The sequence below is a fragment of the Medicago sativa genome, chromosome 8, assembly GCF_051527215.1.
Source record: "Medicago sativa cultivar Bolivia chromosome 8, Bolivia_mono, whole genome shotgun sequence".
In the NCBI taxonomy this organism is placed as follows: Eukaryota; Viridiplantae; Streptophyta; class Magnoliopsida; order Fabales; family Fabaceae; genus Medicago; species Medicago sativa.
In genome coordinates this window covers 55,758,176-55,771,249 of record NC_140756.1, presented here as the reverse complement: position 1 = coordinate 55,771,249, position 13,074 = coordinate 55,758,176, and the positions used below count along the sequence as shown (strand labels likewise).

Genomic DNA, 13,074 nt, shown 5'->3' with positions numbered 1-13,074 from the left:
AAAAGTTTGCAAGAAAATTAGGTATGAGTATTTAATTAATTTTGGTAAGTTTTAGAGGAAAAAGTTTAGAAGAAAATTAGGTATGGGTAGTTAAGTAATTTTGGTAGTATATTGTTTTTATATATAGTAAAGGAGGAAAAAGTTTGCAAGAAAATTAGGCATGAGTAGTTAAGTAATTTTGGTAGTAGATTGTTTTTACATATGGTAAATAGATAGATAGATCGATCTCAAACCCTAACCACCCAGAACCACCGCGTTCTGTATAGTTTCCGGCCACCACTCCGCCGTGGTGAGTCTTTCGGTTTTTTTTTTTTTTTTGTGTTGTTTCTGTTTTTTCCTGAGCGAATTTCGATCTCTGTGTTCTATTTGATTATTGTTTTTGAGTTAGATTTAGGCCTTGTTTCTGATATGATATTGTAGCTCCTATCAGATTTCTATTCCATTTTTGTAGAATATTTATGTTGTCGATTTCTGCATGTTCTTTTCGTTTTGAATGAATCCTAGTAATCTTATCTGTGGATCAATAATTGGTTGTTTGGGCGTTCTTTTTGATTCACTGGGGATTCTAATTTTTTCTAAATTCATTTTATATATGAGAATCAGAATTTGAACAAACCACAATATATATTTTTTTTTATTTTTTTTATTTTTATTTTTTTTGTAATTTGCAATTGACAAAACTGGTGTAAACACACACTTGCTAATTGCTATGTCATTTTAGCCTACTAATTGCCTTGAACTTATAACTTGTTGTTTTTCCCCTCCAGAAAACGCCCTCTGATAAATGGTTGTGGAGGCTTCTGGTATGTTTAATATGTCACACGAATTTGATGATGAAGATGGGCCAATGACTTTTAAAAGGAGATCAGCATCCAAGACTATTCAATTGCATTCAGATATTAGGAAGTCAACTTCTCTTAGTCACAGTGGACAATCATACAAAAAGACCTCTCACGTGCCTTCTTCAAATGGCCAAATTTCTTGCTCAAAAAATGGTAAGGTTGTCCCATCCGCTAAGGCATCTGCTGCTGCTGTAGAATCTTCAAATGCATCAACATCAAATCTCAAATTTTATACAGGGTCCCCTTCTGCAAATTCAAAATTTCTATCATTAGGAAATAAAGTAGAGTCTCTTTTAGAAAAGAAAATTCCCATTAATGCTGAGGTGGAAAATAACAGATGTGAAGATTCTGAGGACGAGGAGGATAATATACCATTGAGTGCTAGGATGAAGGTGAACAATGACAATGCTAAGAAAGCAACTCCTAATGTTCTCAAGAAATCTTCTGATGACGACGACGACGACGATGTTCCTCTGTCAGCTCGGATCTTTCTGAATAAACCACTCTCCAAAGTTCAGAAATATGGTCCTAATGCTATTATTAAACAGGAAAGGACATCTACTCTGTCTGTTAAGAGGCTGTTAGATAAAATTGACTCCTTACACTCTTCATGTAAAAAGCCAAAACTCTCAGATCAAGCTTCATCAATTAATGCTAAACAAGTATCGCTTAAATCCGAGCTGAAAGTTGAAGAGGAGGATGATGATGATGATGATGATATTCCTCTTTGCCAAAGAATGAACAAGTTCGTCACGCTAGTGGATAAATCATCTTCCTCAAAGAAGTTGGCGAAGGTCAATAAACTCAATAAGGCTGCTGCTCCATCTTTTAAGAAAAAGGCAAAGTTCAAAAAATCAGCCAATAAATCAGTACATTCCGAATCTACTGAACTTCTACTGAGCTCCGATGATGGTCAGAAAAAATGGACTACTTTGGCTCACAATGGTGTCGTCTTTCCACCTCCTTACAAGCCCCACGGGGTAATGATTCTCTATAAGGGGAAGTCAGTATCTCTGACCCCTGAACAAGAGGAGGTAGGATTTCCCTTATGAATAATGTTTTCATGGTTTTGAGTGACTGTTTGCTCTTGCTTTTTTGTTTTGCGTTTGTTGAGAATTTCACATTGGATTTGGAAAATGTGTTTATAAGTCGGGGAGATATTCCTCTCATTTTAAAAGCTTACTTTGTGGGGTTGAGTTAGGCTCTGTCCATATCCTTAGTATTAGGGCCTATCATGTTCAGTCATGGGTGCGAGAGGTGTGCTGAGCGGGTCTCACATTCGAGATATATGATATATCTTGAAAATGTGTTTGTAAGTGATACATTTTCTTACCTTACAAGTTGGTTTTGTGCGGTTGAGTTAGGCCTTTTCTAAATCCTAAGGGTTTTTTTTTTCTATGTTGTTTTTTAATTTTTGAGTCAATTATTTCCATGTGAGAGTTCTCATGTTAAAAACTAGAGTGTCTGATAATATTATGAACTTGCAATGCACGTGCAGGTTGCCACAATGTTTGCACTCATGCGAGATACAGATCACATGCAAAAAGAATTATTCAAATATAATTTTTGGAACGACTGGCGGAAGATGCTTGGAAAAAATCACGTGATTCAGAATTTAGAAGATTGTGACTTTACACCGATTTATAATTGGTGCCAGAATGAAAAGGATAAGAAGAAACAAATGAGTTCAGAGGTAAGTTGTTTCATATGATTTCATTTCAAAATGGTAGAATAGAAATTGTAATCTCAAAGCATCATTTGTTTTTTAAGTAGATATTGCGCGTGCTTCTAGTATCACACCAGAGATTTGCTTTTTATAGATTATATTTTTCATTTAGCTGCTTTAGTTCCGTATCTCCAAATCATGGATGTCAAACTTTTAGATTCTACATTGGATTTGACAAAATATTTAGGCCTGTAAAACACGTGACAGGCAAAATATGGTATAGCACCAAACTTCAATAAATTAGTAATAAATAAAGTAAAATTACGTAGCATTTTCAAGTCTGTGAGATGTTTCAAGGTGTAGTTTTTAAGCTTGTCATGTGTTAATTCTTAATCTCTGATACAAGAATACACATTTCATTGCTGTATCCGTGTCGGGTGCGTATCCATCCATTTCATACATGCTTCTGAAGCTTTTTGCTTTTAATACAGTCATAAACACCTTTATGCATGTATATGTATTTTGGGAGGCTTTTTCATAGTTAGCTTGAGATGTGATCATTAGTGGCATTTATTCATTTATTATGCTCAAGTATTGACCCTCTTTTACCTTATGTCTATCAGGAGAAGAAGGCCCTAAGGGAGGAGAAGATGAAACAAGAAGAGAAATACATGTGGGCTATTGTTGATGGTGTTAAAGAGAAGGTTTAGTCTTCTCTCCCTCTTTCTCTGCCCAACCAAAACCTCTCCCTCGTATCTCTTAAAAAAAATGATGTCTGTTTTTGCCTTAGAATTTGTCCAGCTTTGTGAACATACTTTAGCTTATCTTTAATTAGTTTGCTCCATGAATTAAGAGTCAATATTATCTAAGTTGGATTCACTTACCCTTTACTGCTGTTGTCATTTGATTCTGGTTAGTAAATCGAGATGAGGAGCTGCAATTATCATATTCTCAAATAACACAAAATCGTTATTTTTCATTTATCATCATTATTTTTTTTAAATATGATTCTTGTTCTGTCTGTCAATGAATCACTCAGCAACTTTCTTAATCAGCGGCATCGTGAGTCATAGAATTTGGTTCGTGCCTAACTCATTCCTACAAAGCCTACTTGTAAGATGAGGGATGACTCTCACGTATGAACACTTTTTTCTTGACATATATGTCTTAGTTTGTTGGTACAATATGGTTAGGCTCCTTGTTCAAAAAAAAGAATTTGGTTAGGCCCGACCCAAAGCCGGCTTAAAGTTCTATATCTGTGTCAAGTGCGGATGGAGATGGCTATGCAAAGGTGCAAACAAGAGGTGGGTTCTAGGTAGTTTGGGTAGCACAAACAAACAAGGTGGTGGAGGCAGAAGTTGGAGGGATAAGGGTTCTTTTGGCCAAGGATTTGTGTTCTTTGCCGCATGGCCAAGAATTTGTGTTTTTTTGCCACATGGGGTACGCTCACTCATAAAGGTGAATAACTTAAGCCATTTAAGCACTCCATCGCTTTTGAGAGCCGACACCCTGGAAGCTGCACTCCACAACACTTTACTTGGCTTTTCTGGTCTAGCCCCTCTATAGGCATCCCTTTCTGAGCCAATGACTATTAGTTTTAATACTGATTGGTAATTATCTCAGCACTTGGGGAATCCTCCCTTAAAAGATAGCTGTCAAGGGGGAAGAACCAAACCGCTTAATACTCCACCGAGCATCCCATAGAATACAGTTCAGGCCAACCCAAAGTTTATGTTTAAACATGTGTAGGAAAACAAAATAATTGACCGTTTCTTTTAGGGTGAGATAAATAACTATTCATATATTTGAAACATGGTTTATCTTAAACAAATAATCTGTTTTTTATCGTTTATTTTGGTTGGATCACTTTCTTGTGCGTTATGGAACTTGGCCGGGTTATGTGGTTATGATTTTTTACTTTAGAACTTTTCTCTTGTTTACCTTTCTCTATCCAAGCTAAGCTTTTTACCTTTGAAATGTCCTTGGGAAACTGTTAGTTTCAATTTTTAGGGTGAGATAAATAACTATTCATATATTTGAAACATGGTTTATCTTAAACAAATAATCTGTTTTTTATCGTTTATTTTGGTTGGATCACTTTCTTGTGCGTTATGGAACTTGGCCGGGTTATGTGGTTATGATTTTTTACTTTAGAACTTTTCTCTTGTTTACCTTTCTCTATCCAAGCTAAGCTTTTTACCTTTGAAATGTCCTTGGGAAACTGTTAGTTTCAATTTTTCTCTAGGATGCTCTTTTTTTTTTCGCTAATTTTCTTTTCGTTAAATCTTTTAGGTTGGCAATTTTAGAGTTGAACCTCCAGGATTGTTCCTTGGACGTGGAGAGCATCCCAAGGTTGTTATGATTGTTGTTATTTGAATCAAAAACATGCAAATTGACTTCAGATAGAACAATTTTCGTACATCTATGCATCTTAATATTTTTTACCAGTATTTGACAAGTTTTTATACTTGATGTTATTAGACGGGAAAAGTGAAAAGACGAATCGGTCCAAACGATGTCATAATTAATATTGGAAAGGATGCACCAGTTCCCGAATGTCCTATTCCTGGTGAAAGGTACCGTTGTTTAAAACTTTCTTGGCGAACAGGTCTTGAAAGAAAATAATACCACAAATTGAAAGTACTTGTTATCTTCTGAAATCATTGATTTTTGTGGCCTCGGCAGCTGGAAGGAGATAATACATGATGATACAGGTGCCTGGTTAGCCAAATGGTATGACCCAATCAATACAACGTTAATCAAATATGTGTCGCTGGCAGCTAGTAGTTCCTGGAAAGGGCAGAGCGACAAGGAAAAGTATGAGAAAGCAAGGATGTTGAAGGTGTGTTCCACTTTGTTTATTTTATTAATTCTGCATTTTCACATGATATTTAAATAAACCTGTTTAATTATGGAATACCTTGACAACTGTTTGCAGAATTATATAGGGAACATCAGGGCCGCATATACGAAAGGTTTCGCGAGCAAAGATATCACTAAGAAGCAAATAGCCGTTGCTACTTATTTCATTGATAAACTAGCTTTGAGGGCTGGCAATGAGAAGGTACAAATATAATATCTGCAGATATAATCGCTTATTGTTTCACTATAAATCACCCATCTCCAGATAACATATAGATGGGCGAAAAGAGATAGATACATGCTAAGGCATATTAATTTGTGACTGCATATGTAATTTGTAAGTCAAAGTAGCTAAACACTTGCTAGTTTAAGTTAAATTGGCTATAGTTTTGAAGAGCTGTGAAAAGTAGCGAGGCAGACTATTTTTCAATTTTTTCTTAACGTGTCTTGAGGGATTTGTACTCGATTGATCTACACTAAAAATGGGCAGCCCAGTGTCACTATAAGAATACAACTGTCACTATTCAGTTATGCTATAAGCCTTACAATATCCAGTTATGTTATAAGCCTTACAATATCATGTTTGTTTTGTTGCGCAAGGTACGTGTCAACATTCATAAATTCATATTTACAGTTGGTGCATCGAATGGGTGAGATAGTGGGGAATTGTTTTTAATTCTCCCATGTCATGCCAGGATAGCTTTGTTTGTAGCTTATTCAGACAAGCAACTGCTTGTTGTATCTAAAATTTATTTTTTATATTGCATTAAATTTCAATATATAAGGCCTTTACGCACAAACAAGGGAAATAATGTCATACATTAGTGGCCTGTCTCTGTTACGCTGTAGCTGTTTAATTGCTGTTTGACCATCTTTCTGGAATTCTGAACATGAATGGGAAAACATAGCACAAGCTGCAGCTGTTATCTATCACTCCTTCCGTTTCTAAATACATGTCGCAATTTGAGAGTGTGCACTATTCACATAGCTTACTTTGACCATATTTTTTAACTAACATATAAATACAAATGTTAACATATAAGATATTGTTCGATTTGTGTCAATGAATAGTTTTAAAATATCAAATTTTTATAATACTTTATTAGAGATAATTAAAAAAATTAATGGTCAAAGTTGTGTCTTAGCATGTGTGAAGTGGTTGACTGTGACATGTATTTAGGAACGGAGGGAGTAAAAGACAAGTCTTGTAGTTTGTCACGTAGGTGTTCAAACATTGAAGGATTGTTTTATGAATCTCTCTAGGTATGCAAGTATGATCAATTTTGTTAGTTAGTTTTGCTTTCTGGTCTTGTTACTTTACTGCAGCAGTTTCCTTAACCAGTTAAACGGCTATTATGTTTCTGTTTGTTGATTTATTGTATTTGAAGCTCACGTCACCTAGTAGAAAAGGTTTTTGTTTGTTGTTGCTCAAATATAGTTGTTTCTTATTTACATTTGCTCAGGATGATGAAGAAGCAGATACGGTTGGTTGTTGCACGTTAAAAGTAGAAAATGTGACTGCAGAAGGCCACAACAAATTGAAGGTATTTGAACTTACATATCTTTCTAATTTTTTGTCTGTTTTTTAGATCGAGGATGAATTGCAGTTCCTTACATGTGATTTTTTTAAAGTTTTGCTTGCCTAGTTTTATTGTTACTTAGGGTGATAATAATCATGATTCATTGCTGGTTTAATGCCAGTTTGACTTCCTTGGTAAAGATTCAATCAGGTATGAAAATACAGTTGAGGTGGAGCTTCCTGTTTATAATGCCATTTTGATGTTCCAAAAAGGTGGGAAACTGGTTCTACTTTTTGATATATTGTGTATATGAGACTGAGGTGAGGCTATTAAGCATCCGCTTTTCTCTATTATCAGATAAACGCCCTGGTGATGATCTTTTTGACCAGCTGAATACAAGTAAACTAAATACTCATCTGAAGGAGCTCATGCCCAACCTGACAGCAAAAGTCTTCCGCACGTTCAATGCATCATTCACTTTGGATGCCATGGTAAAAAGTGCTTTGAAATTAATGCCCATAGATTCACATTGCCATGAAAAGGAGATTATTCTGTTCTCTACTATGCTTTGATGTGCTCTCAATTAATTCCTTTTTCATACTAAAATTTGGACTGAGATTACCATTGGATCCGTGCATGTTCATATGGAAATTTTAGTCCGCTAATTTGTGCTATAAAAGGGCACGAATTAAGGTACACCCTATTAAACACTTTTTATTACTTTAAAAGGCAAGTATGAAATATATTATTGTGTCTTTATAAGTATCTGATCAAATACAACGGCAACAACAACCAAGCCTTATCCCACTAAGTGGGGTCGGCTACATGGATCAAATGACGCCATAATGTTCTATCAAAAACCATATTTGGAAGTATCTGATCAAATATTTTTTAAAAATTAAAATAATTAATTCAGACACTTTCTGGGTATGTATCCACGAGTATCCGTGGAGTATCGGTATCTGATACGTATCCGATACGGGTACGTCTCCATTTTGGAGTATCCAGGCTTCATAGGTAATATGTATACATACCAAACATGTACCGTGTTCAAATTTAGAGAAATATTTATTATGATATTTTCTATATAAAATGTTGTGATTTGGTGTATAGCTTTATTGCTTTTAGAACAACAACAACAACAACAACAACGCCTTATCCCACTAAGTGGGGTCGGCTACATGGATCAAATGCCGCCATAATGTTCTATCAAAAACCATATTTGGATCCAACTCATTGACCTCTAAATCTTTTCTAATGGTTTCTCTAATAGTTTTCTTAGGTCTTCCTCTACCTCTTTTAACCTGACTCTCCTCCATTTGATCTACTCTTCTTACCACGGCGTCTACGGGTCTTCTCTCTACATGTCCAAACCATCTAAGCCTATTTTCTACCAACTTTTCTACTATAGGTGCTACCCCCACTCTCTCTCTAATGATGTCATTCCTAATCCTATCATGTCTAGTCTTACCACTCATCCAACGCAACATCCTCATCTCCGCTACGCTTACTTTACTCTCGTGTTGGCTCTTAACCGCCCAACACTCCGTACCATACAACATTGCCGGTCTGACTGCTGTCCGATAGAACTTTCCTTTCAGCTTAAGTGGTACTTTCTTATCGCACAAAACACCTGAGGCTCTTCTCCATTTCAACCACCCAGCTTGAATACGATGATGTACATCAGCTTCTATTTCTCCGTCATTTTGTACTATGGACCCAAGATATCTAAACCGTGTAACTTGGGGTATGATATGATCTCCAATTTTCACCTCTAAGGTAGACCCACTTCTCCTTTTACTGAAGTTACATTCCATATATTCCGTCTTGTTTCTACTCAGGCGGAAACCGTACGCTTCTAAGGCTTGCCTCCAAGTCTCTAGCCTCCCGTTTAACTCCTCCCTCGACTCACCAAGCAAGACTACATCATCTGCAAAAAGCATACATCTCGGTGCTAACTCTTGGATGTGTTCCGTCAGTACATCCAAAACTAAAGTAAAAAGATAAGGACTTAGGGTTGACCCTTGGTGCAGTCCTATTGTTATGGGAAAATCTCCGGTATCCCCATCCTGCGTCCTCACACTAGTCGAAGCCCCCTCATACATATCCTGGATAGCTCTAATATAGGCAATCCTCACCCCTTTCTTCTCCAGGGCTTTCCACAAAATCTCTCTAGGTACTCTATCATACGCCTTCTCCAAATCAATGAAAACTAAGTGCAAGTCTTTTTTATCCGTCCGATATCGCTCCATCACGCGTCGAAGTAAGTAGATCGCTTCCATAGTCGACCTCCCAGGCATAAAACCAAATTGGTTATCCGTAACGTGAGTCTCTTTTCTTAGTCTTCGCTCAATTACCCTTTCCCATAACTTCATGGTATGACTCATTAGCTTAATTCCCCTATAATTCGCGCAATCTTGTATATCCCCCTTGTTCTTATAGATTGGAATTAAGGTGCTTCTTCTCCACTCGTCCGGCATTTTCTTCGTCCTCATAATCTCGTTGAAAAGTTTTGTGAGCCACCCAATTCCTCTATCGCCAAGACTTTTCCACACTTCGATAGGTATGTTGTCCGGCCCAACTGCCTTGCCATTACTCATCCTTTTCAACGCTTCTTTCACCTCGTGCTCCTGAATCCGACGATAATAGTTATAGTTTCGGTCCTCCTCTCTGATGTCTAACCTGTTAGAGTCTGGTAAGATCTCATATCCTTCGTTAAATAAGTTGTGGAAATACTTCTTCCATCTATCCTTAATATCTCTCTCTTGCACCAAAACTATACCCTCTTCATCCTTAATACACTTCACTTGGTCCAGGTCTCTTGTCTTTCGTTCTCGTCCCTTCGCAAGCTTGTATATAGATTTCTCCCCCTCCTTGGTACTTAAAGATTGGTATAATCCTTCAAATGCTTGAGTTCTCGCTTCGCTCACCGCCTTCTTAGCCTCTTTCCTAGCTATCTTATATTTATCCCAAGTTTCGGCATTTTTACACTTAGACCAATCTCTAAAACAATCTCTCTTGATCCGAACTTTACTCTGAACACTGTCATTCCACCACCAAGATTCTTTACCCCTAGGTCCAAAACCTCTAGATTCTCCCAATGTCTCTTTTGCCACCTTCTTAATCTCATGAGCCATCCTCTCCCACATATCATTAGCGCTTCCATGTGGTTGCCTGAAACCTCCCTCTAATATCTTGTGTTGGAATATCCTTTGTTTGTCACCCTTTAAATGCCACCACTTGATTCGCGGAGCCCCGCTACGGTCTCTTCTCTTTGCCCTCCTCTTAACCCTTACATTCATCACCATTACTCTATGTTGGGTAGTTAAGCCCTCTCCCGGTATGACTTTACAGTCTAAACAGATCTTCCTGTCTGTTTTCCTAATGAGAAAGAAATCGATCTGAGAACAAGAGGCCCCACTCTTGTAAGTGATGAGATGCTCCTCTCTTTTCCTAAAACACGTATTTGCTATTGTAAGATCAAAAGCCGATGAAAAATCTAAGATGGAATTTCCCTCCGCATTTACCTCCCCGAGACCATACCCCCCATGCACGCCCTCGAAACCTCTCGAAACCCTCCCTACATGCCCATTCAAATCCCCTCCTAGAAAAATCTTTTCTCCTAATGGAATATCCTGAATTAATCCTTCTAGCTCCTCCCAAAACTTTACTTTAAGGTGTTCTTCTAGTCCTACCTGAGGTGCATAAGCGCTAATTACGTTAAAGGTGTCTTGTTCCACTACACACTTTAAGGCTATAATCCGATCTCCTATCCTTTTAACATCCACAATATCTTTCTTCCACTCCTTATCCACAATGATGCCTACCCCATTTCTCGATCTAACTTCGCCCGTGTACCAAAGCTTAAATCCTGAACTATCTAATTCTCTCGCCTTTTTCCCCACCCACTTCGTTTCTTGTAGGCACATAAAGTTAATCCTCCTCCTAGTCATAGTGTCTACTACTTCCATAGATTTACCCGTAAGAGTACCTATATTCCAAGTTCCAAAACGAATCCTACTCTCATGAACTAGCTTCTTTACCCGCACCCGTTCACGAAGATGTGGGAACCCTTGCTTTTAGAACAAAATCTTAATTTGGTACTCTAAAGATTTTTTGTCATTAAAATATCCCTTCACATATTAAAGGGTCACTATATTGTGGCAACATCTCAATCTTATAAGATCAAATTAAAGGTTTCTTCTTGATTTTATCCTGTCTTGTAATTAGGACTCCTATATTTAATTTTCCTTGAATTACGTTACAACAGTTGAATAAGGAAACTAAAGATGGAGATGTTGCAGAAAAAGTTGGTGTCTATCAGCGTGCAAATAAACAGGTAGTTTTCAAAAATTCCTTTTTGATTCCTTCATTTAATGTGCACGGACTGTTGTGTATTTTCCTGGTTTTCTAGGTTGCATTGATGTGTCTTTTTCGTAACAGGTTGCAATCATTTGTAATCATCAGCGTAGTGTTTCAAAATCTCACAGTGCCCAAATTTCGAAGTTGAATGAAAAGATTGATGAACTTCAGGTAATAATTATACTATATTTAGAATTTGGAAACCTGAGTGTGGATGAATTTCTCGTCACTGGCTCTTTTTGTTTTTTATAGGACATGTAAACATATGCTTGGACCTGACTTACCTTTTAATTGTAGGCTGATTTGAAGGAGCTGAAAATAAATTTGAACAGGGCAAGAAAAGAAAAGCCATATCTGAAGAGTTTGGACGGAAAGAACAAAAGAAATTTGAATCCCGAAGCGTAATATATAGCTTCCCTTGCATTTTTACACATTATATTTATCGAGTGTCGTGTGTGATTGTGATTTATGTAACCGACAGGATAGAGAAAAAGATTGCTCAAACCAGCTCAAAAATTGAGAAAATGCAACGTGATATCCATACAAAAGAAGATCTAAAAACTGTGGCACTTGGCACATCCAAGATTAACTACCTAGATCCCAGGATATCAGTTGCCTGGTGCAAGCGGCATGAGGTTCCTATTGAAAAGGTCTGGACTTCTTCACTTGTTATGATCAAAATTTGATTATGGTATTCTTCTCTTAATCAAATTTGATAAAGAATGAGCCTGAAGTATATTTATTTTCCTGCTATTAATGAAAAACTATTCACAGATTTTTAGTCTTACTCTAATGCTTGATTTTGATTGGCTTGTGGCTAACATGCTCTTGTTGCTTGGGGCCTGAAATCCTCAGATTTTCAGTAAAACTCTGCTGGAAAAGTTTGCTTGGGCGATGGATGTAGATCCTTACTTCAGATTCTGAGATCTATGAGATGAAAGTTGTTTCTTTATTTTATATAAAGGATAAAATGAAATATTCATTATTTTTTTTGTGGAAGATATTTCAACTGTTGATGTTACTTAAATTAAATAATATAGAATGACGAACTTGTTATTTAACAATGAGTGACAAAGAGTTGCTTGCCAAACACTTTTTCCTTGACAAACAAGGGTTTAAATAATGGTCGTGATCACATTAAGATTTTGCGAATTCGGTTGTTATGGATTTTGCGGTGTGAATTAATCATAACAATGCACTAATTTTATTATAATCATTTATATTGTCTCGTAAGTTATAATAATAACATAACTTCTCATTGTTTTTTCATAATTTTATAATGATTTTGTCTTTTAAAAATCAAGTTAACCTCTAATAAATACATGGTTTATGTTTTTAGAGGAGTCAGGTATACAAAAATCGAAGTATACACTATTTGTTCCTTATGTTGTGGGCGTAACGATGTTTTGTTTGTTTTTGTGATTTTTGTTTGCAATGTTAAAATGGAGAGAAATGGTAGTGGCCACCATATATACCTTGATGTTGCGACCCTTACTAGCCTCTCTGACACTAGTAGGTTGGCTAGAAAATAAAATATAATATTGGAAAACAAATATTAGGCAAGGCTTGTGTTATTAGTAGGCAGGTCGACTGATTTTATTTTTTACCTTGCTTTAAAAGAACAAGTTAAACTCGTTATGCTTTGTTCTAGCATGGAGAACCAGATTGTGTGCTAATGGTATAGTGCACATGTTGTCACCGAGTATTGTAGGAGTTGAGAATTTGATGACCAACTCAATGAGGAGAGATTGGACACAGATTCTCAAATGAGCTTACAACCTGCTTAGTGCTTACCATAGGAGAAGGAAGAGACTTCGCCTCC

At 36.7% G+C, this 13,074-nt stretch overlaps 1 protein-coding gene across 4 annotated transcripts; it reads left to right on the top strand.

The window, feature by feature from the left end:
* Positions 1-224: 224 nt before the first annotated feature.
* On the top strand, positions 225-12,327 carry LOC146899694 (DNA topoisomerase 1 alpha-like). Of its 4 annotated transcripts, XM_085738686.1 has the most exons (17): positions 225-289; positions 768-1,080; positions 1,180-1,876; positions 2,341-2,535; positions 3,132-3,212; positions 4,801-4,860; positions 4,990-5,084; positions 5,194-5,350; positions 5,447-5,572; positions 6,834-6,914; positions 7,072-7,162; positions 7,248-7,381; positions 11,161-11,229; positions 11,334-11,423; positions 11,550-11,653; positions 11,734-11,902; positions 12,108-12,327. In XM_085738686.1, exons 2-17 carry the CDS (start codon positions 785-787, stop codon positions 12,174-12,176), a joined length of 2,514 nt encoding a protein of 837 aa, XP_085594812.1. In that variant the 5' UTR covers positions 225-289; positions 768-784; the 3' UTR covers positions 12,177-12,327. The 4 variants fall into 4 exon arrangements, with proteins under 4 accessions (XP_085594812.1, XP_085594813.1, XP_085594809.1 ...); XM_085738687.1 differs by lacking the exon at positions 4,801-4,860; XM_085738683.1 differs by having other exon boundaries at positions 768-1,876.
* Positions 12,328-13,074: the final 747 nt, after the last annotated feature.

Excerpts from the sequence above, each read along its gene's own strand:
- LOC146899694 (XM_085738683.1), top strand. The coding sequence starts at position 785 with ATGGTTGTGGAGGCTTCTGGTATGTTTAATATGTCACACGAATTTGAT. Across the intron at positions 5,085-5,193 it reads TGTCCTATTCCTGGTGAAAG|CTGGAAGGAGATAATACATG; the intron begins GTACCGTTGTTT and ends TGGCCTCGGCAG. Across the intron at positions 11,903-12,107 it reads ATGAGGTTCCTATTGAAAAG|ATTTTCAGTAAAACTCTGCT; the intron begins GTCTGGACTTCT and ends TGAAATCCTCAG.